The 27502-nt window shown below is 37.9% G+C and overlaps 2 protein-coding genes across 2 annotated transcripts in view; both read right to left on the minus strand.

The window, feature by feature from the left end:
• Window positions 1-25945, minus strand: LOC309707334 (sodium- and chloride-dependent taurine transporter-like). The gene is made up of 15 exons (XM_082534642.1): window positions 25702-25945; window positions 16006-16235; window positions 15783-15917; window positions 12231-12319; window positions 11759-11904; window positions 11447-11579; window positions 9856-9990; window positions 9365-9468; window positions 9129-9253; window positions 6476-6588; window positions 5240-5377; window positions 3365-3467; window positions 2608-2708; window positions 2141-2311; window positions 1-1911 (listed from the first exon to the last, which is right to left on the minus strand). Exons 2-15 carry the CDS (start codon window positions 16232-16234, stop codon window positions 1753-1755), a joined length of 1881 nt encoding a protein of 626 aa, XP_082390768.1. The 5' UTR covers window position 16235; window positions 25702-25945; the 3' UTR covers window positions 1-1752.
• The window catches only part of LOC309707366 (uncharacterized protein), a gene marked incomplete at its 3' end in the record, with an annotated part of 455076 nt that overhangs the window by 300487 nt on the left and 127087 nt on the right, over window positions 1-27502 (minus strand). The gene's annotated exons all lie outside the window — the stretch shown is intronic.

Below are 27502 nucleotides of genomic sequence, written 5' to 3' on the forward strand. Positions count from 1 at the left end.
TGAAATTTTGTTTAACCACTGGTTGTAGTGTCCTGCCTAGCTAGATTTCTTTGAAATAAATACTGTGTCCTGGTATTTCCAGAAGAGGAAAAGTTAAAAACCCAAGAATTACAAACTTGTGACTGGAGCCATTGCAGGTTTCCAATTCTTTTTGTATGTATAAAAATTGGCCCACACCCCTCTGTAAGAGATAATATTTGGGGAAACAGTTGCATTGTTTATTTCTATGATGCCTAAGACAACTGTTGCTAGGACCAAAGCTCAAGAAATTTAAAGACTTTACTACAATGGCTGCCAATATAGATGTATGGTTTGTAATAATAGCTTAGTATTTTCACCAGATGAAAGTGTTCCTCCTTCTATATAAAACTACAGCAATTCAATAGTAAATATCAATAACATTAATTAAAAAAAATCTAAACACTGACAGAGGAAAAAAGAACTAATAATAATAATAATAATAATAATAATAATAATAATAATAATGTGTCTTCCTTTGTAGTAAATAAAACAAATTCAATCCAAACTTTTAAGCCAAGAGTGCCTAGTGCAGTCACTAATGTACTGTAAACTGGTCTAGAACAGAGAAAGATAGATAAAGAGATAGATACTGATAGACTGATTAGCCACTACTGTACAGTACGTCACAAACAACACAGTCAAGGGTTGAACCTCCACACTTCAAATCCTTTCAGATATCTCTCTTTGTGCAGGAAAAAAAAAAAAAAAAAAGTTCCCCAATTCAGTTTCAGTGCTAGTTTTCTCTTTGGCCCATTGTTTGACTGTGAAAGATGAGAATATTTGGGCACAAGGTGAATTCAGAGGATTCTGTTTTCATCATTATGATTAGATATTAACTTAAAAAAAAGTCACTGATTATAATTTGATTTGGTTTTGGTTTATGCTGAAATTGATTTTATTTGTTTTTATTCATATTTTGTAACACTAACCCAAATATGTGGTAAGCTCATTGTTGCTGATATTTTAAAATCTATGATTACAAGGGGAAAAGAGCCGGCAGTGATAAGCCATTTAACGCTGGTGTCTGCAGAGTTGCGTTTTTGATATTTCGGCAAAAAAGCTAATAACTCTGATATCAACAAGGCCTCTGCCGAACATAATGGAACAGAATATGCCAAAGCGTAATCCTGTGGCACATGCCCTCAGAGAACTATACGATGATCATAGTATAACTGGCAAATAATAATTATTACTATTATTATTATAATAATAAAATATCCATCAAAGCAGCTAAAAAAACCCACAAAAAAAAACAATTTTTGGTGATCAGTGCCTATTGTAGGAATTCTCTGTATATAGTGGCTACAAAAGATGATTTGATTCCAAGACTCAATAACCACTTTCTTCTAGAATAATGGCTGGTTATGTGCAAAAGTAGCCAGTGAAACATGGCCGCTGGCTGTTTCTAATTTGCCACCTTGCCTTTAAAGCAAGAACACAGTGGGACGTGTAGTCACATGAAAATTTATACGGAAAAATAAAAAACAAAACAGTTTAAGTCATTCAGAAATAGATTTGAAATGTGACTGTTACCCTCTTATGAAGACCACCAACAGCAAACTACTTTCAAAACTTTCCTAAAAGATTTGAACTTTTTCTTTAAAACCCTTATCAGTCCACCAGACAGACAAAGACAGACAGATAGACAGAAAGCTAGCTAGCTTTAAAAGCATTTTAGAGGACAGGAGAGGGGAGGAGAGCGATCTCATGGAGAGCCTCCGCCTCATTCCTTTACATCATGGTTTCTACGATGGTGTGAGTGGGGGCCTTCATCAGTAGGCCCTTGTTCCCATTGGGGTCCAGGGGACAGGAGAGCTCCTTAGGCCCACGGTGGTCTGCAGGACGGGAGCTGGCTCCACCACGAACCGGGGCTGCCACTGCCTTAATCCTCTGTGGGGAGAAAGGTGGGATTAGAAAACTGAAGGTAAGAAATGGTCAAGTTATAGGGAAAGTAGAAAGGACAACTGATGAGCAAAGTCTTATGAAAAGATGTCAGGATATGTCAGACAGATTGTAACTGAATTACAATCTAAAAGATTCCATTAATTCCACTAAAAGTGAAGTTATGAATAATAGAGAAGAAAGAGAAGAGCTAAACAGTTAACAGCCAGGCACCCACCTCAATGAGCGGCCCATCAGATCGAATGATCTTGATGACAACCACCATGGGGATGCAGATCATAGAAGCCAAGGCCAAAGTCCACCCTACTCCAATGGCCCAGTCAGGATACTGGTACATCTTGTTGTACGTCAATGGCTTGTATTTGACCAAAGAGAAGATAAAGCAACCCTGGATTGGAAGAGGAGCAGAAGTGTACGTTTTTTTAAATGTATTTTTAATTATTTTGTATCTGGTTATTTGGTAATAAATAATAAATAAATTACTGTGTTATACCCAAAGCATAACGTATAACGTGGTGAAATATCTCTAAACTATATGTAAGAAAAGCTCATGATGACACTAGTACAATTTTCAGTGAATAAAAAGTTGTCGATTGTTAATTCAGAGGAAAAAAGTTGAAATTATTTCTCAGAAATGAGAACAAGTTTAATTGATTATCTGATTGATGAAACAACAGTCCTTACCATACACAGTAAAGGAGTGACCACAGTCCAGCTCCATTTCATCCAAGGATTTGGTCTGTAGCCAATCATGTCCTCAATCGCATCATAGAAATTATCAACGCCTGTGGAGATAAAATACTCAATTGGCTTGCCTCCTAACTGTTGTGAAGTACTGCAGCTGAATTCTTACTGAAATCTGTTACTGTCATATTGCTGTAGCACTTCAGCCAATTTAGAGCATTATTTTAAATTGAAAAAAATAAAGAAATTATGATAAAATGATAAAGAAATAAATATTTAAATAAAATAAAATTTAGATGCTATGACATTAGGCCTCATCCACAAATTAGAAATCTGAAGGCTCAAATCCTATCAGTGTAAATTGAACCAAAATTATGGATTCCAACAGCATGAAAGACACCTGCCAAAGTAACTAACGTCACAGATTACAGACAGGAAATAATTTAGAAAATTTTACTTTTAGACAACCTCATCCTTTATTAATTGTTTGCAGATTCATGATCAGAAATAAGTATATTTTTTCTGACAAGATAGATTTGAGGTGTCTATGCGGACTTTTCTGTTTTAAGCTGTCTGTCTGTCACCTTCTATAACAAAAGAGTGTACACACAAATAGCTGGGATATTAAATAGGTAGACATTACTAGGTACTTAATCAGTAAACTTGTTGTTGTCTGAATACACAACACAAGGTCATGTTAACTGGTGTTCATTAGAAAAGCATTAATTAAAAAAAGTATTATTTATGTAGTACTCACCATAAACCCAGGCAACAGCTATACATTCAAAGAATGCCACCCACAGAAGGCACACACCGCTTGCTGCATAGTAGTCAAACAGCTGGAAAACATACATGCCACCCTGCAAAAAACAACAACAGAAACACAAAACAAAACACAGACTTAGTTTTAAAATAAGTTTGTTTTTTTTGTTGTTGTTTTTTAAATTCTACTCTGTCCAGGTGCATTTCAGGTATTTTCAGTTTTCATCTTGTTACCATGCTTTACAACAGAAAGACCTGTATACCAGCATTACTGTGGCTTTAAGTGTATGGGGTTATACTACAATAAGTACAATAGTGGTTTTCCTTTGCAATGAGTTGGTGTAAGAATGACAAGTGTGACAAGAACACTCAACTATGAAAAACTGTTAATCATACATGTACTAATTTGACTATTATAGGATGCTAAGGTAAATACAGAGTAAAAGTGAGCAGCCAAAATGTCCACATGTACTTTGAGTGTGCACACGTTTATCCATTGTGAGAAGTTAGTCATGGGAATCCTGAACTGAAATCAGGCCAGTGCTGCCATAAAAAGATATTGTCATGGGAACAAGAGGGGGCGTGAAAGAGAAGGGGAGGGAGCACGGGTTGGGGCAGAAAACAGTGATGGGAGGTTGTAAGTACAGAGATAATGTTTAAATGTTGATCGTAGGAGAAAAAGCGAAGTACGAGGATTGCCGAAGAACAAAACAAAAAACCCACTTTGTATAATTACTGACCTGTAGATTCTCATTTAAGTGTTTCTTACTTTGCAGTAATAAAGCAAGAAAATATTGGGCTTTTCCCACCTTTGGTGTAAGGAAAATTGGTCATTATAGATTTCTGTTTTGTTAAACAAAGAAGTGGAACTGGGTTATCAAGGGTCGTGTTCAAGAAAACAAAAATATGTAATTAAAAAACAATTTAAACAAAAAAATGGAGTTGTCAGGCTGATTGTATTAAGTAACTCAGAATTTCTAGTCAGGTTTGAAAATGAGTGATTGCCATCTCATATCATAACATAATTAAACATTTTACCTGATTTTTTCATGTCAAACATTTCTCATGAGTATGGCCCATGGCATACTGGATGTGGCATATTGTAAAAGTATATACACAATACCAGGTACCTGCTGTATCAGGACTGCTGCATTTTTCAAATGAAGGAGAAAGGTGTGCTTCTACAGATATTACTGCAATAATGAGGAACTGCCAGGAGCCTTATGTACAAGTAAAGAAAGGTGAAAAAGACAGAATCAGCTAAGATGAAGCTTAAGGAGGATGAGGATGAGAGAACATTGAGGGAAACTGTAGATAGGTGCTACAAACAAGGTAAATGCAAAGGGAAGATGAAATTAAATGAGATGAAAAACAACAGACAAAAGAAACAGACGGGAACAAGAGAGAAGAAGGAGGAAGCACGAGATTTAGAAAAGCTATATCAAGTCTACTGTATCTATTAATATCAAACGAGGGAAGGGAAGTTCTCATGACTTGACAGTATAAATAGCCCCCTGTCATCTCTTTTGGGATCGACACTAATAGCTGTCTGAACACTGTTTTTCCTGGAGTATTGAGTTGGGAGATGGAGCCTGAAATGAGGTCAGCAACCACAGTGTGCGTATGTATGTATGTATGTATGTATGTATGTATATTTATCAGTGGGTGTAGTGAACATGTGGAGAAATACTGCAGAAATACTGCAGAGTGATTCATTTCTGTTCGAGTACTGTTTTTGTAATTCACAACACATCAGAGTTTGACTGTTTTATAATTTTCTAATGATTACACTGATTCTAAGTGCTCTAAAAGTGCTCTGGCCATGATTGCTGGTGCTTTCTTTTGTGTTCACTTTCCATTGTGTTGTTACCTTGGTAACCATGGTGAGTCCAAGCACGTAGCTGATGCAGCAGATAATAGCGATGAAGACCTCTCTGCGGTAACCCTTCCTTAGGAAGGACGGATACAGATCCACCAGTGATGTGATCTGCCCTTCCACCTCCACAAACTGCAGGGGAACCGAGAGATACAGTGGCATTAATCAAAAAAGGATAAATGCACTAATAAGTATCCAAAATATTTCAGTGCAACTTTTGTTGCTGAGGTTTGGCAGCACTATATGACGTGGCTGTGTAAAATTTCAAACACAGACTAGTCAGTGGCCATTTTAACGAGTGGGTGAAGCGGAGTTGTTATTGTTGGTTCTTTTGAAATTGTGGTACAATGTGTAAAGTGTCTAAGCTTAGAACTCAGGTAAAAAGCAGAAGTAGTTCTATTGTTATTCCCTTATGAGTCTAAAGACGAATATTCAACCACACAAACCACCTCAGTTGTGGTGCGCGTCACTGTGCTATCATGCACCCACTTACAGGGCACGGGTAAGAAATACATTTTGGGTCACTCCATAGCTGAATGCAGCTCTGGCTTACATGCAGTGGCTCCCTGTGGCTTTGATAAAAGCAAAAACAAGGAAAATAATTATAACAATGAATATGGAAAGGAAAAATATAAATTTTCTATATTAAAAAAAGAAAAAAAATCATCAACTAAAGTGTGCATCGTAGCCTACCTCAACAGGGGGTCAATAGCAAGGATATATACACATGATTGCATACGTTTTATTGGTGTTAAAGACGTTCTCGGTCTGTTGATAATAAAGATTATTGCAGAGTGGTGCAAAGATTCAAAGAAAAATGACCTTGAAAGAGTAATGTTTGTGTAATGTAATGTTGTGGTTTTTTTTAACAGTTTCTCCTGAATTTGAAACATAATCTTATATAAATCTTTTTCCAGTTGTCGTTCACCTATTAATTTCACCTATTAATGAATACTATTTGATGACTTTTTGTGTCTATATTTATGCACAGAAACAGACATTTTAAAGCACGAAATATCCAGCCAAAGTCTTTTTCAAACACTACTGTATTTGTGCACAAGCTTCTTCACACACTTGGTTCTGTGGTTGGCCAATGAGCAGTTAAATGTTTTGCTTATGGGAACCTTAAAAATAGCTGACGCCTGTAAGTGTCATCAGCATTTCCTTTTATGGCGAACCTCCTGAAGCTCCAACAGTCACCCATGTGTGAAAGTTTGTTTTTCCTCTAACCTGACTGTCGAGGCCAAGCAGCAGCAGCATAATGAAGAAGAGGATTGCCCAGAGTGTAGGAAAAGGCATCATGGTTACAGCTTTAGGGTAGGCAATGAAAGCCAGGCCTGGACCTGCGGAGGAGAGGGGAAGGGGGTAAGAGCAGAAAGAAGGGGAAGGGGGTAAGGCAACATTAGAACCATATGATAAACTCATCTGATCTGCATCCCTATGGGGGAGAAAAAGAAGCCCCAAACAATGGAGACGCAGAACAGGATATGAACACATCATAAAAAACTGGCTAAATGTTGGGAACAATTATTTACTTTGGTTTTATGACTTTGTATATAGCTAGTATGCACTAACACCAAAGTATATGTAATACACATACTTACCTCTTATGAGCAACACATTATGGCACACTATAAACTGTATACACTCAACACAGCACAGTTTCATATCATTAACAAGGACATATTACACTGAATTCTTACACTAAAAGGCAAACAGAAAAATAAATACAGGTAGAGTATGACATTAAATGCACGCTTTAGTATAATGTAGCTGCAGCTCTGTGGAAGTAAGTAAATCATGAGATAACTTGTAAAGCATTCAGTAAATGGATGCATGTACATTATGTAATGGAATAAAACTGGTACATGGGTTATGTGGAATAAAATTACCAAAAAGACCATACAACACCACAACACTGCAGCAATTCTATGCAAAATATAACCTCAACTGCTAAAGACGGTTCAACGAATTCACCCAAGCCATTTTGCATTCCTGACTGAAATTAGGATGACCCTTTCTATAAGGAATGCAAAAGGACCAATGCAAAACAGCAGCAGATGCAAAATGAGTGGTCAGATAAAGAGCAAACATGTTCTTTTTTTCTGTAGTTTTTTTTTTTTTTTTTTTTTTTTAAATGAGGTCTTATTTGACTTGCTACATCGGGAACTATACAACAGAAGTCAAAGAACAGGGAAGCAGCCATAACAGCGAAACAGCATTGCAGCTGATAACAAGATGTGTCAATGTGTTGCATTTTTTGTAGCAAATTATGATGAGGCATCCAACCAAACACCGCACGTTGACTCAAAAAAACAAAAACAAAAAAAAAACAAAGAAAGAAAGAAAAAAACAAAAACCTTTCCTATACCTGAAACAAACATATGCTATATTAACTCAATGAAATTGATCAGTCATTTCTACAAATACTTCCAAAGCTGCATTTGAATGCCATGTCGTGTGTGCTTACATTCTACTGTGAAAACCACAGTATTCTTTGAGTATTCAGTCAGCACATTCTGTCGTGCACAAAACATTCAAGCATTAGCAGTTAAGGCAGACTTACTTCTGATGATTTGGGGCTTTTCATAACCTGCTTGCCTGAGTTGGCTTGATGAGCATGCAGATGTTCCAATACTTATTATATTCTGCTGTCTACGTAACCTTCCGTGTTCATAGACCCACAAAGGTGGACAAACTTTCTAAGGCATGAAAACCAAGCTGATAACCATGATATGCAGGGTGCTCGACTCAATTCCTCTGACCAACACTTCTATTCTAGTTCCCTGTGGAGCATCAGCCCACTCACCAAACAACACTGATCTCTGAAAGTTCTGCACACCCCACCAATACGTTGCCACTCTAAGTGTATATAAACTGGGCTGGCAGCAAGGACAGTTTCTCTTTTTTTGACATTAGCAGACTGAAAGCTACATTTTGGGTTTTTTTCTTGGTCGATCATGGGGCAGAGATGAAGATCAGAGCATTTGATGATGATATACCAGAAAAAACAAATATTAGTATAGATTTCAAGTTTGTGACTCATCTGACAAAGCTTCATGTGCCAACACATTTGAGGGTGACTTATACCTTTGCACATCTGCTTTTAACTTAAATCCTGTGATTCTGTCTGAAAACTACACTTCCTACGCTGAAAAGATGTCGACACTTACAATTCCCTCAAAGCCATTTTCCAAAATATCTCAATCTCACGATGCCGTGAAAACAACTACTCTTTTTCTTTTACCTAAAGTATACTGATAGTCATGCATTCAAAACAAAATCATGTCTTACATGGACAACATGACTGGAGAGGAAAAGAAACCCAAACAGATAAAGGCGCTGGCTCTAGCTACCATGATTAAAAACAACAAATAAATAATAGAAAGAATCAAGAACCACATATGCCGATGTCACGCAAAAAAAGGAACCACAATAATGGTGGCAGGAATCTCTCGTGTACACAAAAGGAACAATTCAGAACTACATCACGTTGGCACAAGATCCATGTACAATATGACACAGCTAATTCTAAGTGCACTCCGCTACAGTTTTCAACGCGTGCCTAAAAAAGCACAATCGAGTTTCAGATGCATCTCAGCCCCAACTTGTTTCGTTCGAATGAGCGCTAACAAATCAAGTCAATATTTCTACTTTTTGTCAAGGAGTGTTTGATTTCGGAAGCTTTTATATTCTGATGCCGTCATTCAAGATCAATCAGCGAATCCATTCAATTCCAAATTTCAACTCATTTCGAAACTGGACGTGTAGTCGAATTCTCACTCAGGTTTCGTTGCTGTTTTTCTTCATAATTGCTATTGTTTTATTTGTTAACCAGGAAGCAGCGCCCACCATCACTGCCGCCTTTACAGAACCCTCGTACCTGACTCTGCCACATCAGCAATGTCCACCCCTTGCTCTTGTGCCATGAAGCCCAGGACGGAAAATATTGCGAAGCCAGACACAAAACTGGTACCACTGTTGAGGGCTCCCAGCAGCAAACAGTCCCTATGTCACACATATGTCATGAGGAGGATTTGTTAATGAACACACAAGGATCCCTTTAGCCCCCCCTCTCTCCCCTATCGCTAACCCCCTCACTGAAAACTAATGGCTCACCTGTAGCAGTTGTATTTGTACTTGTTGTAGCTCCCCAAGGACGTCATGGCACCCAAACAGATGGCATAGGAGAAGAAAATCTGGGTGCCAGCATCAATCCACACCTACCAAGAAGGAAGTGGGGACAAAAAGGCTGAGGCTTGCTGATGGGGGGGAATTTAAGGGGATTTTGTACAGCGAAGCAAGTGGGATAAAACTGTGTTTCTGGTTGTTTATGAAAAACCTTTTTTGGCTTTTCTTTTGCCACATTTTACAAATCAGTGTGCAGGCATGTGTTTTGTTGCCATTCAACCAAAAAAAGGACAACAGCAATTATATTATTGCGGTCTCATTTCCTTGTAAACCACATGTTCCATTTTTATGAGTTCAACAATTTTGGAATTTAAATTTGGTTCTTTTCTGTATGAACAGCCGGACAGGTATGTGGTCAAACTAGTGAAGGAAAGCTATAACAGTGTTTTCTTGCTCATGCACCTCAGGTTAACACCTACCTCTGGGTCCTTCAGGCGAGTGAGGTCAGGATACAGGTAGAATTTGATGCCTGCAGTAGCACCTGGCAGCGTCACACCACGGATCAAAAGCACAATGAGCATGACGAAAGGGAACGTGGCTGTGATATAGACCACCTATAAGGGGAGACCACAGGTACAGAAGAGCAAGGTCACACATTTCGGAGACAAACTCTAAATGATCCAGTTTGAATTATTTTACTGCCAATATATTAGCTTATCAAATCTCCATCCACAGTAGTTTTATTTTGCCAGCTAGCTGATACTCTGGCTTTATTACAGATAATGGATTTGATCAGTGTGTGAACTTGGGAATATTTTGGACAACAACAGACCACAGGTGGTCCGTTAAATCAATAGCGGTGTACCAGTATCTCTTATGTGGAAAACTGTGACCACATTTGGCCTTGCAGGAGTGACAATAATACAAGAATTACAACTTGGATCAACTAGAAAGTATCAATCAGGTCAGCGCAATCAATAAAGTGTGTTAGGGCTATAAAAAGAGCGGTCTGGGATTGATTGCCTTTGGTCTTGGAGCAAGCTGTTGCTGCTGTTACTGCAGCAGCAATTCAACATGGTCTGAAATATTCCCTATATTGAAATACCCAAGATTACATTTATCCTGCAATACTATAGAAAAATGTAGAGAAAATACCAATTTATAAAACAGACAGCTTTCACTTGTCAAGGATATATTAGGCTGGAAGTGAACTGTCATTTTTTTAAATTGATGTTGGAATTGGGAAAACTGGCAAGCATAAAATTTCAGCAGCTGTGACAAGGGCCAAATTAAGATGTCTAGACAACAGGGTCAAAGCATCTCAGCAACAAGAGTTCAAGAAGGGTTTGGGCAAAATGCCAAAATGCTCATGGCATTGACTTGTTGTCCAAACTTCTTAGACCTTCCTTTGACCAGGCATCTGTGTAGCATACTAGGAAATGAAGTGTAACATATGAAACCCCCCTCACGCTCTACAGATTTGCTGCAAATGTCTCAGTACCTGTAAAGAACAGGAGAACTTGTGTCTCAACAGGCCAGAGACATTGTTGTAGCACAAGCAGGGGCATACACATTACAACACTAGTGGCTCTTCACTGTAGATATTATATTTAGTAATAAAACAATTGCAATCTACAAATTCTTAGGTAATTTCTTGATGCATGGAAGCACCCAATATCAATTTATCAGAAAAATCCGTAGTGATTTGTCAAGCAACAAGAAATTGTGTTACAACTTTGTCCTCTTTTAGTCACCATTGACTACATTCTGCACACAGTAGTGTATTAAATAGTAATATTGTAACATTTAAAACATGAATTATGTCACCCATATTTGCCTTTGTTTAGTTTGAAAACCTATGAGCTTATTTTTGTATTTACACAAGGAAATGTAAACATAGCAAATTGTTCTCCTGGTCAGACCACAAAGGCGAGAAATAAAAATCAGATAAGCATGACCATGTCTTGGATGTTAGCTGAAATTAATGTCCTGTAAAAACCAGGTCCCTGTATTCTAAGAGGAATAAAGAAGTGACGAAGCAATGAACACGAGACACTACAGGATATTTACCTTTCCAGTGGATTTTACGCCCTTCCAGATGCAGAAGAAGCAGATGACCCACACAAGCAGTAAACACAGGGCCAGGTCCCATTTAATCGGGCCGATCTCGTCTATACCACTGGAGATACCGAGTACATTATGCCTGTAACAATAAATAAATGGGTAAATAAATAAATAATCCTCTGTAGGTGTGTGTCTGCAAGCTGCAGGTTTCATTGCCGACTTTCTACCTCACCTTGACTGAACTTTTACATGACAAAGAATGAACAATTGTTTGTGGTTATGCAAGTGTGCAGGTGTGTGTGGTTTTATGTAACTTACTCCCAGAACTCGGTGACGGGGGAGGTGAAGTTGGAGGCGTTGGCAGCCACCCAGAGGGTTTTGTTCTTGCGGTAGGTGTCCTCAATGCAATGATCAGTGTTCCAGGGCTGATTGCACTTGGCCCAGGGCAGCTCAGGCTGAAAACACTGGGATATAATAATAATAAAAAAAAAAAAAAGATAAATGATGACAACTGCATTATTACTATTATTAATAATAATTACTATATTCATGTTCTGGTAGCAGGCTAGTCACTTCTTTATGCAGCTATTGTTGAATGTGTCCCCTGAAAAATGTAAGTTTAGACAAAACTTGCATGGCAGTTAGCTGGTAGTTAAATTAACAAGAATCAAAGATTGCACTACCCGGATGTAAATTCCTCACCTATCTCCATTGTAAATAATACATGCCTGAAACAAGTGGAAAATGAAATGGAATATTCAACAGCTGTCTTTCCCCCCCTCAAACCTACCTGGAACAGGTAGTAGAGGCCCCAGGCCAGGATGACAATGTAGTAGATATTCAGCAGGGACACAATCACAATGGAAGCATAACCAATGCCTGGAGAGAATAGAGCGGTTCAGGGGATTAAACAAGAAGCGGGTCATCAAACTATTAAATCACTATTAATAATTATTAGTTATACTATTACTTTTCTCTGAAATAATATACAACAATTTCAATATTGCCATTTTCTGGCACGTCAACTTATATAAGACATGATATTTTAGTGACTGTTTCCAAAGCCCCACAATTTTCAACACACAGTTTTCTTGTATAAGAGGAAGAGGTTTAATGCTGATGTTTGATTGGCCACAAAAGACGACGAGACCAGTGGCAGAGATGTTCAAAAGAAGGAGAGAAAAAAAAACAAAACAAAGATTTGAATCCTAAGCAAAACTCTATGGGAAATTTGTGTAAAGCACAAGATGGCAGTGGTTGAATATATGATACACCATTTTAAAAATAGTTTTAAAATGTAAAAAGAAAAAAAAAAAAAAGATAGAACTGAAAATTGCAAACTTGGATTTCACTAGATAAAAAGATTTCTACAAGCCAGTCATTGCATCCTCACAAGTTTGAGTCTCAGTGATACTTCCTGTTTTTAATGGTTTTGTGCACTAAGTGTTACATGCGCTTAACAGAATTTACAGTGCAAACTGCAAGATTTGTACATCTGCAGAAAAGTCAGCAGTATCAGATCCATTTTTTTACAAAATAGCTAGTCCTTATAAAATGATATCACAAGTACAGGACAACATTTACCCAATACAAGGTCTAAAGCAATCATTTATTTCTTTTTTAACCTTCAGTTTTAATTATAGTGCATCTAATATGTTTAATATCAGCTAAGATTCATTGCATCAGTACTGGCCTTGAATGACTTGAATAAGCTGGTGGTAAACACATGAGTTGTGTGTGCACTCCTGTGTGCTCTTATGCACTACACAAGGATATGAAGGGAAGAAAAACCCCAACCCTTGCTTCAGATGAGAACAGATGTTGAAACTGGGATTTGGACCAAGATTTGGACATGGATTAGATTTTAGTTTAGAGGTCACCGACGGTCCTCGTAAGTATATCAGAAAAAGCTTTGTATTGCTTTTGTAAACACAGCCGACTGAGGCCACTCATATAAATTAATGTCCTTCAACGTCACTGGCCTTCTGTGTGTGCGTGTGTGTGTGCGCGCGTGTGTGTGTGTGTGTGTGTGTGTATGTGTGTGTGTGTGTGTGTGTGTGCTGGTGTTGTGAACTGCCTGACTAAATTCTAATTTGCAATCTGTGTCTGTGCGTGTTAGTGTGCTAATGAATGCATGGAATATTTTAACATTGTATTATGTTATTTTAATCACTGAGCTAATTGGCAGCATCATAACCTCTATATGTCTAAAAAACACAGACATGCACATGCTCACAAGATACACACAAACACTTGGATCACATGGTACGCTGCAAATCAAAGAGCTGTGCCCTCCTCCATGACGTCACATCTTGCGTTCATCTGCTGACCTTAGAAGCCCTCATTTTATGAATAACATATCACAACGTTGCCACCCATGTGTTTTACCAAGCTTTGTTTCAAATCAAATAAGGCCAAGTTGTAATTTTGTTTACCCTCACTGACATTGTGTTCATGTTCTGTTTAGCCACAACAACTCAATGACAGTTTTATTCTTCAAGCCCTCATAACTTTCAGTTTACACAGAAGCAGTAATTTATTTGTGTAAGAGTGCGAGATGCAGTCTATAGTTCTTGCTGTTTTTCTATTCCTTTCTAATACTATCTAATACTATCTGCTCTGTTTTTATTGGCCTCTCTTTGGCCTTAAAGCCAAAAAATGCCATCAACAGTTCAAATTTCTGAATCCAAGCTAATCACATCACATTTCACTTTAAACCCACAACATAATATATTGCAACAACAAATACCAGTAAGTCCATATTATATTTGATAATTTTTTGCTTGGATTTTCTCCCCTTGTTTATAATGTTCTTTTTATTTTTTCTAAGTCTTGTAGTATAGACCTTTCGCTTCTGTTTCACTCATATCCTCTATTTTGTCTTTTGCTTTTACCATGCTTTGTTTCCCCCCCTGTCTTCCTCTAATTCCCTCACTCTCATCATCTCTTCTCCATTCAAACCTCTCTCCTCTGTTAAATCCCTCTCCACCTTTTCCTGTTTTTTGTCAATCCATCTGTCTGGTCCTCAGATCTGTGCTCTGCCTTTTTCCCCTCTCTCTCTCATCATCTCTCTGATGTGTTGCTGCGCTGTTGCCATAACAACGTGTGATTCAGGACACTTTGTACACTGTCTTGAGAGAGTGTGTGTGTGTGTGTGTGTGTGTGTGTGTGTGTGTGTGTGTCTGTCTGTCTGTCTTTGATATCCATGTACAAGACTGCAAGAGGATAATGTGTCTGAAAAGAAGAAAGATTGTGTATTTATGTGAAAGCAAGAATAGCAGGACAAGTAAATAATTAAGATCATAAGAAAGAAATGAATGTGTTTATAGCTCTGAACTGAAGCCACGAATGCATTTCAGAAATAATGACTGTTAATGTGCAATTGCTGAAGATGGAGCAGTATAAATATTACAAAAAAATGACTATTCAGAATTGAACAGACAGGGAGGAATACATTAACCTTATTTGGCTGGTAGTGAACAGGAGGAGAGGGGGAGGTGAGAAGAACAGTGAATGAAATGAAGAAGGGGAAGTGGAGATGCCCAGGACAGAAGGACAGGAGGGAAAAATAATATATAAGACATTTAATAACAGGAGGAGAAAGAAGACGTTAGAATTAAAAAAGAAGAAGAAAAAGAAAAAAGAAAAGACTTGAGCTCAGTAAAGTGGAAGAAAATAACTACAGAGGACCTGTCAGAGTACACTGAAGAAATGCCTCTTGGCAGGTGTGAGCCAGAGAAGGTTAAAGCACAATAGAGTCCTCAGTATGTTGGTGTACCAGTGCAGGCTTGGCTGCCTGGTAACGGCTGCAGGGTAAAGTCTCAGCAGCCTGATTGGATGAAAACCTGGTGTGACTCAGCCTTATGTTACACAGCCATTTCTCAGTGGAAAAAACAGAGGTCTGGAAAAATTCAAAGTCTCGGATTGGATATGGAAAGTACTCTGCACTCAGTCAAATTGGCGGGCTATCAAAAGAAGGGGAAGTAAGTGAAGCTGAACTCACAGGTACAAGTGCAGGTGCAGGTGTATGGAAAGAAAGTTTTTTTAAGTCAATAACTGGAATTTTATGATCATTATAATACCCAAGATTTCAATGAAATAGTTATAGTGATGTGTCTGAAATTACTGATTCAACAGCAGTAAGTAATGGGTTTCCTTGAGGAAAGTCCTCATGAGACAAGTTACACCCGAGACAGAGTTAATTAGGGTGAATACTCCATCTAACCACCACCATAATCTCCAGTTTCTTTATTTTAGAACTGATATCGTGGGCACCTATAATATGATTCCTAAGAAAAAGCTCATTATTTGAGCAGGGAGGATCTAATTAGGGACTACATACCAGTAAAGATGGGACAGAGCTTCTCCCAGCAGGTAATGCCACCCTCAGAGGTGAACTGACCCAGGGCGACCTCCAGGAAGAAGACTGGCAGACCTCCACCAAACAGGAAAATGAAGTAGGGGATGAGAAATGCACCTAGATGGGGAACACAAGGGAAACCATTAACCTAAAAATATGACCCCCATGAGTTGACATAAATTGTTGCAGCATTTGAAAGCCTTACCTCCACCATTTTTATAGCAGAGGTATGGGAAACGCCAGACGTTCCCTAAACCAACAAAACCCCCAGCAACAGACAGAACAAAGTCCAGCTTGCTGGCCCACTTCTCTCGCTGGGGGTGCTTGCCCTCTGCTTCATCTTCAGGCCGGGTGCCAGGACTCTTACCGGGAGATGGTTTCAGAGTGTCCTTATGGAAGTCTTTCAGACACTGAAGTTTCTCTTTTTGAGCCATTCTATTGAAACAGAAGACAAAGAAGAGATCAAGTCAGAGCTGCATTCATGAAAAACAAAAACAAAAATATTATTAATGTATAATAATTAAAATATATATATTATTTTTGGTGCCTTCTTTCATGAATGCACTGCATTTTTACTGAACGATTGAGACTGAGTTTTTCAGTTGTGGCAAGGGACTGAACTGGAGACAAAGAACTGTGAGACTAAACACATTAGCTGAGGCAGGAAAACTGCTTAACAGTTGCTGAAGATTCAGGAAGTTGTAAAATTATCATCTGCTTCACAAACCATCCCACTGAATGGCTATTATCAGTTGTAATCACTCCCACAGGCATTACCAGCAGGTTATGCACCCACTCATAAACCATCAGGTTAGGCATCCTCCATTTTTGTCAGTTCTAAGAAGAAAATGACCAAGAATATTTAGGAGACCTCCTGTGGTCATGTAAATAAGTGCATAAAAAATTATCTGTTGGATACATGAAACTGATTACTGACAAAAAACAAACAAACAAACACCCCAAAAAGAACTGTATATCTTTTTTTTTTTGAATGCTCACCGAGAGGTTTTGTTGCCTAATCCTTACTAAATAGCACATGAAAAAGAAAGCTGGTAAAAATAAACAGTTCAATTTGAATGCATTTTGTTCAAATGAAAGCTAAAACTGATCAGAGTCAAGATAAAAAGATTTGAATATATGGTAACACGTTTAAGATGAAACCGTAAAACTAGTCTTCCTTCTTCGGCACTTCCTCATTGAAACTATTTAATATGGCGCTGTGATTGGCTGAACATTATAAGGGTTACGATGACAACTGTAGCTGTAAATTTCCATTCAGCAATGACAATGAGGGACACAAAGACAGTCGTGGAAGAGACTGACATACTTAGTAGTCAGCAGATGTCTGTCACTGTGGAAAATGCCACATCCCTCTCTTTCCATGTGCTAGGTTGCTGCACCCTCTAGTTCTTTGTCTTCATCTTTCAATCTTATTGTGTCTTTCAGGATGATATTTACAGAAGGTAAAACTGAGGGAAAGACTACTTTTCAGTGGCTATCTGCAGATACAGGCTTTGTTTCCAGTTTATATTTACCTGGATATTTAAATTAAAGTTGTTGGGTTTTTTCTCCCTTGCTTCTACCAGACCCAGGAATGTTAGTCAGAATGCATGATTCTTATGTTTGAATCAGATACAGCATGGAAGTATTTCACTTTAGTTGCACCTACAGCTTTTTTGTTTGAATTTGTTTTTAAATTGGACACAAACTGTGGTCAAGTGACTGGACATGAACGGTTGTCATGTTCAGTGTAACATTTCTTTAAAGGCTTTTATTGCAGAGTAAGGTGTTGATGCCAGCGTCACTGATATCATTTCATCTCACCTGTCTAGGAAGCTAAATCAGGGTCAAATGTTTTATTCATTTGAAAAAGTGATTTGAAACTGAAATTCTAAGTTTTGATATAAATATATATATATATATATATATATATATATATATATATATATATAGTTGTTTGGAGAGATTGGGGGTGGGGTGGGGTTGTTACTAGTTAGAAATGAGCATTTTGGTTAAGGATGGCCACCACTCCTTCATGAGATGTTGCTGGCATGCTGGCAGCAGCCAGCAGGTATGAAACACTGTTTTTGATTATCCTGTGACCAACTGCATTGATGGGTGAATGCTTGTAACGTATTGATGTACACTAAGGTGGGTAAAAATTTACCCCAGCAAGAGAGTTATCCGTTATCTGAGCGGCTTATAGATCGCTAAGCCGCAAAAGCTATGAAGTCTGAAGAGAAACCTAAGATTATTTGTGTGTGTGACTAGAACTAAAGGGAGGCACACTCACACTGAAACAAAAGGAGAAACTACTGTGTTTTTTAATAGCAGCATTAAGCAGTAGCCTACAAATCTTATAATGAACACAAACTAACTAATGGAAATAAGTTAGTAAATCAATGATTAAATCAGGCACATAAAGGATCATTCCTAGCCTCTTGTTAATTTAAGACTAGTGTATTGGTGTTTGGCATCAGCAGATATCTTCAACCAAGGTAGAATTGGGGGAAAAAAAGCTGTTCATGCCTAAATACTAGCTTTTTCTGCCAATATTTGGTTGACTAAGTACAAACAGCCCTGTACAATACCATCTCTCATTTCAAACAAGTTAATGATTTCACAGTTAGTGACACATATATTTATCTTCATGAATAACTTCCTATAGTAAGTTAATGAGTAATGCTAGGAGGAGAGAACTGGCTTTTTGTGCATATATTGTGTGAGTGACTTTCTGCTAGGAGAGACAAAGGACCCCTAACAGCACTAGATATGTGACATTATACCTGTATATATTTGGATTAAGATATTAAATTGAAAAAGGAAACCAGCTAGTAGACAAAAGAGGAATTCACGTGATACTGCAATGTGCTCTGTTGTGTTGCAACATCACAGGAATTAATGCAATAAGCTGAATAAACTGACTCAGGGAGTGAAGCCATTTGCCTAAAATAGCTAGGGTGAAGTTATATCAAATACATAAAAAGAAAAGCACAACAAGATTAAAATGTTTAGCTGGGATGTACTGTGTACTACCAGTTCTTTTGGAAATTACTAGTGTAGTAGTTGGGAATCATCCAGTAATAAAACAGTTTGACAAATCGGGCACTTCTAGTATCAACAACATGCTAAAAAGCAAGGAAAAGTGGCATAGGTGCATTTGAAGTATTCTAAAGTCCCCAAAAATTGGCAGGTACATAGGTACTTTGACGATTTGATGATTAAGCTTTTGGGGGCCCCAACAGTCTTGTGGAAGTGTAAAGTATAATGGACGGCCTAAGACATTGTACATAGCATATATGTAGTACAATCTATTGAGCTTTGTGCAAGGAGTTTAACTTGTGAAGTGAACAGAATTATATCCTGAAATGACCTTTTTTGTCCCCAGTCAGGTGCTGGTGAACATGTAGGAATAACTTGCTCGCCAAGTGTTTTAAGTCATTTGTGCACAGGAATACACTGACAGGAAGGCCATTGTTTTCTGATTCAATTCATCATGTTGTTAAACTTACAAAGCCATACGAAGACAAACACATACCTTCAAGTTCCCAGCAGGGCCAGTGAACAAACTTCCTTGTATTAGGAAAGCGTGTAGAGGATCAAAAGTAATTCATCGTTTTGCTGCAGGGGAATGGGCTATGTTTAATGATTTGTAACTTTAAGTACTTTACAGTGAATGTAAAGTGACGCAGTGACAGTCAGTTGCTGAAACAGCCAGAATCACCTCTCATGTTTTGGAGGGAATTGCAGAGTAGCTTAAAATAATTTTTAAAAATAAAGACTTGACAGTTATATTAGTACTACTCCCCAATTTTCAGCTAGGAAATCATTAAAATCTCAAGAATTATGAATAGCATTTAGCTTGTCCGTTATGATCGCTAGCACTAGCTCCTTTAACTAGAAATGTTACTGTGCTGAATTCCAGTGAGTACAATTCGGTCAAAGCTGAACGATTTGTTGAACAATTCTTTTGAACTAACTGATTCTAGTGATTCAGCATACTGCAATGAATCGTCTTGAACATCACTGGAAAACAGCATCTGATGAGAATGTTTCCTGGGCGCTTCTAAGATTAGATCTTCTAGGCACATTAACTGCGTTTAAATCCTGGGGCTGACCGAGAACACTCTGAAGTGATGTGTACTCAGTCTGCCCTGGGAGTGCTTCAGGACTTCACAGGAAGAGATAGCTTTACCTCTCTGCCACATCATCTATCTTGTGTAGTCTGCTTTCACTACAGACTTGGACCCAGATAAGTGGTGGAAAACAGAAGTAATTGAGTGGTGACCATGTGTAGCTGTAGATTTAGCTGCTCAGGTGGTTCATCCCAAGAAAAAGGCATCATTTCAAAGAGACTGAACCCAATCTGTTCACGGGAATGTTGCTATTCCACAATTTCCTACAACATGACTCCCACGGAGTTAGACTGGCCTTGGAAACCACTATGAATTGTGGGATGATTTAAAGTTCAGGCCAAAAGTTTTGTGCACAACAGAGAACCATTGTGTGTGAGGGTGGACCTCACTGGACCCAGACTCTGGATATGCATTCAGTGACTTCACATATTTACTACAGTCCCAAAGTACTTACATAACACACTCTCCTATTTTGAGACCATGTACATTTCCACTGGGCTGGCTGCAGCTGCCCGTTACATCCACTCTCCTCTTTATTTGCCTCACATTTCTTTTACTCATCCCCTGCATATTTGTTTTCTTTTTTCCTCGCCCATATTTTGTCTTCTGTTAAAGTCTTCTTTTACGCTCATCACATTGTGCTTTTAACAAACATGTCAATATTAGATATTTCATTCATTTCAAATGAGCTATTTAGGCTATTCAGCCTATTAGCTTATGAGCAATGAATAGAATTATTGGATTTAGGGCTTAAGGATGACAGATTCAAATATTTTACCAAAGACTAGAGATAAGATTGGACGTTTCAGTAACAAAATAATCAACAGCAGTCTTCCAAACACAGTGAGATGCAACACAAAACCAGCTGTCCTCTGCCTTTCCAATTCCCATTTTCTCATCATCTTGGTTGACCTCCTTTGCTTTTAGTTTTTCTACATTTTCTTCATTATACATCCTTCATGTTTCAACCCCCCACAGGGCCTTTCAGAAGTCTCGACCCTTTACCCCCACCCCCACACTTTATTTCCACAGCTTGCTTCTGCTGCCCCCACCCCCTTTTCTTGTAATCACTCACCCTTTTCCTCCTGGGTCACTTTTTAAATCAGCTTGTCCTTGTTTGCAAATTTTCTGTTGTTTCCCTCCAATAGCTACCTTCCCTCTTAATTTTACTATGGTTATTTTCTACAAGGCACTCCTTTAGACACTCTTGTTTATTTACAATTTTCCCCCATTAATGCTACCTCACTTTGCATAAGTACAGACACTTCTCGATGCTCTTTTCTCATTTTCATTTCAGACAAATAGAAATGATCATACAAAACTTGTAAAAGAAAGACAGGAAAAGAAAGACAGGAAAAGAAACCGAAACACAGAGAGTGAATATGAGTAAAAAAAGAGTGAGAAATAGGTGGAACATAGGGACAAAGGAAAGAGTGACTGAAAGCTGTTAAAGATTAACTTGGATGGGGAAAGCTGAAAACACAATGGCATGAAGACAAAAAGAAACAATGAGGTCCGTGTACACATTTGTTACTAAAAATTAATCATGCTACAGAAGGTAACGGCATGTGAGAGTCACATGCAGACAAATACAAAAATAGATGTTGGGCTGATGGACCAAAAAAGAGACTAAAGGCTTTTCTTTGAACACCAAGAATCACAAGAAGTATGAGCATGTGAGGCAACAGAAAGTTATCAAAAGTTACCAAAAGGCTTATCAAGCTACAGTTAACACTCACTGTCGGTTCTGCTAACATTTTTTTTCCACTCTAGTTCTGCAAACTATAACAGGTCAGTGGAGCTGAGCTTCAATTATTCACATACTGCAAATATGTATCTAACAATTAAACATTCAAGAACTTCAAAGATTATGGCTTGTTTTAGTGTCTCTGTAATTTCAACGTTTTGCCCAAAACTTTGGTCATATTTTGGTTTTTAAGAGATTCCTGATAAGCTGAGGTTTATTATGAAAGAATAATGCAAGGTTTTAACCGAACCTTTCGTCATAAACGTTTCGGTTCACAGATTCAAAATTGCATGTCCAGCAGATACATTGTAAATTCGTTGTTTTCATTTTTACCCCTCAGCTGTAAAAGGCCAATGGGGTATTGTCGTCACCTCAACAGACTGGCGCTGTGGACACCCAAGTTTGTAAATGCAATAACTTGAAAATAAGGCGACGTAGGAGTTTCAAATTGATACCATAGGTTTGTCTACTAGGAGACTGAAGGATAGCACTTGAAGCTCTATTTTACTCATTATAGTATTCACAGGAGTTTAATTATTGATACGGTCCCTGCCACCACAAGAAGCGAATAAACCCTAGCTTATCTCCCTTGTCTTGAGGGTTTTTTTGCAACTTCCACCATATTCATCAAGTCTACAGAAGTATTGAGTTCAAGTTCTCTGGAATATATTGTGCAAAAATTTTTTCTCAGTGTCTTGTTTTGATTAATCATTTCTTTGGGAATCTTAAAAGAATCCTAAATTTCTACATTTCCTGGTAAACTGGATTGTTAGCCACAAGGTGATGCTGATCTTTTATCTTCTGTCAGTTATCTTGCATGAAATGTATTAAAGTCAATCACCATGATAACGCATGCACATATGCAATTTTCATCAGCCTGATATACAAATATATAAGGTGTTAATCACTATCGTTGTTGTTTTCACCTTCAATAGCCAAGATAAATAAGATCTTTCAAAGCTGTCAATGCTTTTTAAATAAATGTTCAAACTGAGACCTCAACACATTTATACAGTCATACAAGATTAATGGGGCAGCTCCAACAGCAATGAGCTCATAGTGAACTTACATAATGGTGTGAATTTATGTTGCTTACCGGTTCAAGTTGGTTAATATTTAGTGCGGCATGTCTGATGTCAAGGCCACCTGATCATAAATGTTTGATATCAGCACATGCAATGCAACAGTTTATATTTTCATCCTCCACGTCAGTATAGGTTTGCACCACCTTTCTCAGATTTAATCTGTAAAAAGTGCTGTTGTCACCATGACTAAGATTTTACTAATATGCACATGCATGCACACATACGTGAATGCACACAAACACACACATGCGTGAATGCACGCACACATGCACGCACGCACACACACACGCACGCACACACGCTCCACTACCCTCAGATTACTGACTTAATAAATCATTTAACAGCAACAGCCTACAGTTGACACGTCAGCTTTCAGCAGTAGTTTGTCAGACAAGGGAACAACAAATTCCCACTACATTTTCACTTACATAAATGACTATTATTTACAATACAACAAACATATTAAAATTGAAATATACTTTGCAGATTAGATATTAAAACACAAATATAAAAGACAAAGACAAGCGTGATGTAAAATCTAAGAAGTGCATCTCTGGACAGGCTACAGTGTTTCCCCACACACAGAAATTCTTTTTATTAGTCATTTACTTTTTTTTTTTTTTTTTACATCCAAGAGGACAACACAATTCAAAATCACTTCACTACAGAAACATCACCTCTCTTAATTTGAAAAGATCAGTCCCTGCTAACCAGCTAGCTCTGACATTATCCTGAGCTTCCAGTGCTATTCGAGAGTTTCACACATCAAACTCAGCACTCAAACTCACGTGCCTTTTAAGTCTGTTAAGACCCATAAACTGTCACATGTGTAGGGGTCTTTTGCAGGCATTTTAAGCTCATTATGTGCACTCTCGTTCTTTATCACTCCAACCCACCGTATTAACATCACTCCTGACATTGTTCAAAGCTCCACTGTCCCTCATCCCACATGATACCGATGACAGCATCAAACATGTAACTGACTGAAAAGTTTGCCAGCTTTCATAAAAAGACATGAGAATGAGGGTATATGATTCTGATAGACTGAACCACTGAACACTTCTTGATTTTCATAAATTTTTACAGCCCCTTGAAATTAGTCACTTGCCAGCAGACTCAGTTACACGAGATTTTTGCCTACATCAGTCAAGATTAGATTAAACTCAAGGCCACTAGCAGAGAAAATACACACAGAAATGTCTCTGTCAAATCCTAACACTAGCCCTATATACCAGTATATTTTCCACTCAGTGTCATTGGGCTCTAAAACACAGAAAACTGCTCCCCTAATATAGTTAAAAGTTAACAAGAACTGGTAACTGACACTTATAAATGATTAAAAAAAGAAAACACTATTAATCTAACCTTGCACTGAAATCTATGGTATGTGTGGGAGATGTCTCACTGTTTATCAACTGTTAATCAATTCTGTCAAGGCTGAATATCCAATTTCAAACTCAAATAGTATAAATAACTTCATAGATAAGATTTATTTTCTCTCCATTCGGTTTCCTAAACGCTTTGTAAAGGTCTCTTTGTGAAAGATATTCCATTCCAGGTTTTATCATCTTCCTGAGTTAAAAATCCTGGGTAAATTTCCAACTCTGAAACCAACCCAAAAAGGAAATAACTACTTGTTATCAGAACCAAACCCCTCCAAGGCACACTGAGGCTACCAGTAATCATTTTTTTATTCTCTTCCAACCTTTGTAAGACGTCTAAGAGCCCTGTAGTGTAGTGATTTACCCATTCACCTAACACAAGGTCCCCGGTATTGAGCAATCCACTGTAGCGACCCCTTGTGAATAAATGTGAGACCGAACGAAGCGCGTAAGATTAACGTATACAGACGAAAAACGTAATTTCTCAATACTCTAACAATTAAATAGCAATAGGAAGCTAATGATCGCTGCACATGCACTTGTTACTGGAGACGGTAAAATGTCCCCCGTTCATTGTCACAAATAGTGCAGTTACGGAGACAAAATTAAGCGAAGGAGAAAAGAAAGAAAAAGGACGAGAGAGGACGAGAGAGAGAGAGAGAGAGACGTTTTAAGGGGAAGCAGCGTGTGATGCTTTCAGAGCGACAAACGAGCATCTCCGCCTTCTCGTCTCACTTCCCCTTTCTTTTTTAGTTCAGCAACGCAATTATTCGAAACAAAGTCTATATATAATAAACCTAAATGACCAAAAATATAACTTCTCATTTGGTTTAAATAATGTGGATATCCAAGGACCTAAGAATAAAGCGACATATATGTATATAAAAAAGAGAGACAAAGACTGTAAGACTCGCGTAGGCTGTAAAAGCAAATAATCAGATAACAGAACTAAATCCGCTGCTCGCCATCCTAAACAAAGACGATTTAAAATAAATAAATAAATAAATAAATACAGCAAGCAAATGGTAGAAATTAATAAGATCCTCTAAAATAAAAGCATCTGACGTAGACATGTGTGAATCCGCGACATCTCACAGATGACAAAGCTACTGATGAAAACAGATAATTGTACATATTCCAATAATACAAAATGACACTGTAGCCATCTGGGTAACACAAGTCCACCAGTGATCCTTCCTAAACGCTCGCTCACCGACGAGGGGAGAACAGCCTTCACCCAAATCTACCTCACAGCTTCCTCACAGATCTTCACCCGGACATCTCGTGTATACACTGCCATCAGTAAAACCAGCAATAATAATGAAACACATGCGATGGATTTAACTTAGAAATGGACAAGAACTTTTTTCTGTTCCTCGGGGTTTAAAAGGAAAGGTTTCCATTCAGACACAAAATCGAAATAAGTCAAAACATCAAAAATCGTAATTTGATATTTTAGAAAAAATCTATAAGAGAATGCATGTAAGATACACCATCATCTCTCCGTGAAATATTTTGTAGGTGTGCAACGAGGGTGCATTTTGTCTTTACCTGCAATGTTGATGTGCTTTCCTCTGTTATTTTGTCCTTTTAATGTCCTTTGAGCGCCGTCCCTTGTCCGTTTCGTCTTGTCCGTGACCTCTTGAGTCCGTTAGAGCGACTGAGGACTGAACGCGTCGGGAGCCTATATTTAAGCCTATTTATAAGCTTCTCTTCCTGACCTTTGTCTCTTAAAACTGGGGGACCAGAGAAGCAGCAGCAGTGGAAAATCACCGGCTTGCCTCCTCTCTGAGCAACAGGAGAGGTCTATGGTGCCTTCAGGGTGCAGCAGCACACTCGGATTTTTTGTGAAGGCAAACTGCGCGTTTGCAAAGCATCAGGAAATGAATATAGCCATTTACTAGCTAGTAGTTATGATCATATTTATGATAATAGTTTAAATTAAGCAATTTTTCCATGTTCTATCTGGGAATTGTTGCTAAATTAGGCTATACTTTGTTTCCTTTGTTTGTTTGTTGTTAGAGTTATTGTTACTTCAACCAGCATGCCTTTAAAGGTTATGTTGGGCCATCCAAAAAAAAAAAAAAGTTGGTGTTTACAAGCATCACATGCAGCATTAATAGATATTAAAGTGCCAAGTTCTCCATTTAGTCTATGTCTTATCCGCCTCTCACGAGCACGCGCTCAGATTTTCGAGCGCGTTCTTGAATTAGCTCCACTTCCCCACACGCGGCCGAGGACAGGCGAAGAAGTGCACGTGTGGAAATAAACGATCTCTACGAGATAACACCTTTTGTGGTAACACAGATTCAGCAGCTCTTTTTAATGTGTAGCCACATTTTTATTATTTATTTATTTATTTCATTTTATTTTTTTTATTTTCACAATAGAAAAAAAAACGTTATCACAAACAAATCAAGCTCAAATCTAAATCGAAACTAACTTGCCTGACAGAGTTTTTGTTGTGAATAAAAAGATGTTTCTGTTATTTTGTAATCCTATGCTTTGATAAGGAACTGATAATTGTCTTCCTATATTCTGTATGTTTCCGTCAGACTCTTGATGTACACTATAAAAAACAAATAACTAAAAACTCTAAAAAGCACTTTGAGTGCTCCAAGTAGAAAAGCTCTATATAAGAACCAGTCCATGTATAAGGTTATGGCTCCATATACTTTATCCATATTGGTAAATGGGTTAGGGTGATTGAAGGGTTGTTATTGGTAACTGTTGTTTTGAGGCTAACCTGCCATTAACAAATAGATAAATAACACGTGTTTTTTTTTTTTTTTTTTTTCAACACCTTTTGGTGTTACTGACCAAAAGGATTGTGTAGAGAAGATGTTGAAGTGGACGGAGGGGCCAAAAAACATTGGACTTAAATATTGGAGATATTTTTGTTGTAGACTCTCAGCTGACAGCGAAGACAGATTATTTTCTCTAACCTTATTGAAGGACTGACTTAAATCCAGACTGTAGTCTCACTATGTAATCTCTGATCTGGGAAACTGATTTATGGTCATTTTTAAAAAATTGATTTGATTTTGGCCAGTGCAACTATACATTACATAGCCATCATGAGAAAAGTTGGATATGATGGCAAATATGTTGCAAAAAGCAAGCGTTTAGATGAGACTCATTCATAACTGGAACTTGCAAATATTGTTTTGAGTTTTTTTGTTTGTTTGTTTGGGATGGGGTTCAAGGAAAGATTATTAATACTAGAGAAGTTGAAACTTGCAACCTGTTGTTGTTGTTGTTGTAAGAAGGGCAGTGCAATTTCTCAGAAACTTTAATGGAAAATTACAGACACAATGTGACAAAACTCCATTCAAACATCTGTTAAATTTGG

Source organism: Aulonocara stuartgranti (assembly GCF_965226115.1).
Source record: "Aulonocara stuartgranti genome assembly, chromosome: 5".
Lineage (NCBI taxonomy): Eukaryota > Metazoa > Chordata > Actinopteri > Cichliformes > Cichlidae > Aulonocara > Aulonocara stuartgranti.

What these genes read in the sequence shown, in the direction of transcription:
- LOC309707334 (XM_082534642.1), bottom strand. Translation starts at nt 16,234, where the DNA reads ATGGCTCAAAAAGAGAAACTTCAGTGTCTGAAAGACTTCCATAAGGAC. An exon ending in CCCGTCACCGAGTTCTGGGA is followed by an intron (nt 11,580 to 11,758) that starts GTAAGTTACATA and finishes TTATTGTTACAG; the next exon opens with GCATAATGTACTCGGTATCT. An exon ending in GCGTAAAATCCACTGGAAAG is followed by an intron (nt 9,991 to 11,446) that starts GTAAATATCCTG and finishes CTCCCCTTATAG; the next exon opens with GTGGTCTATATCACAGCCAC.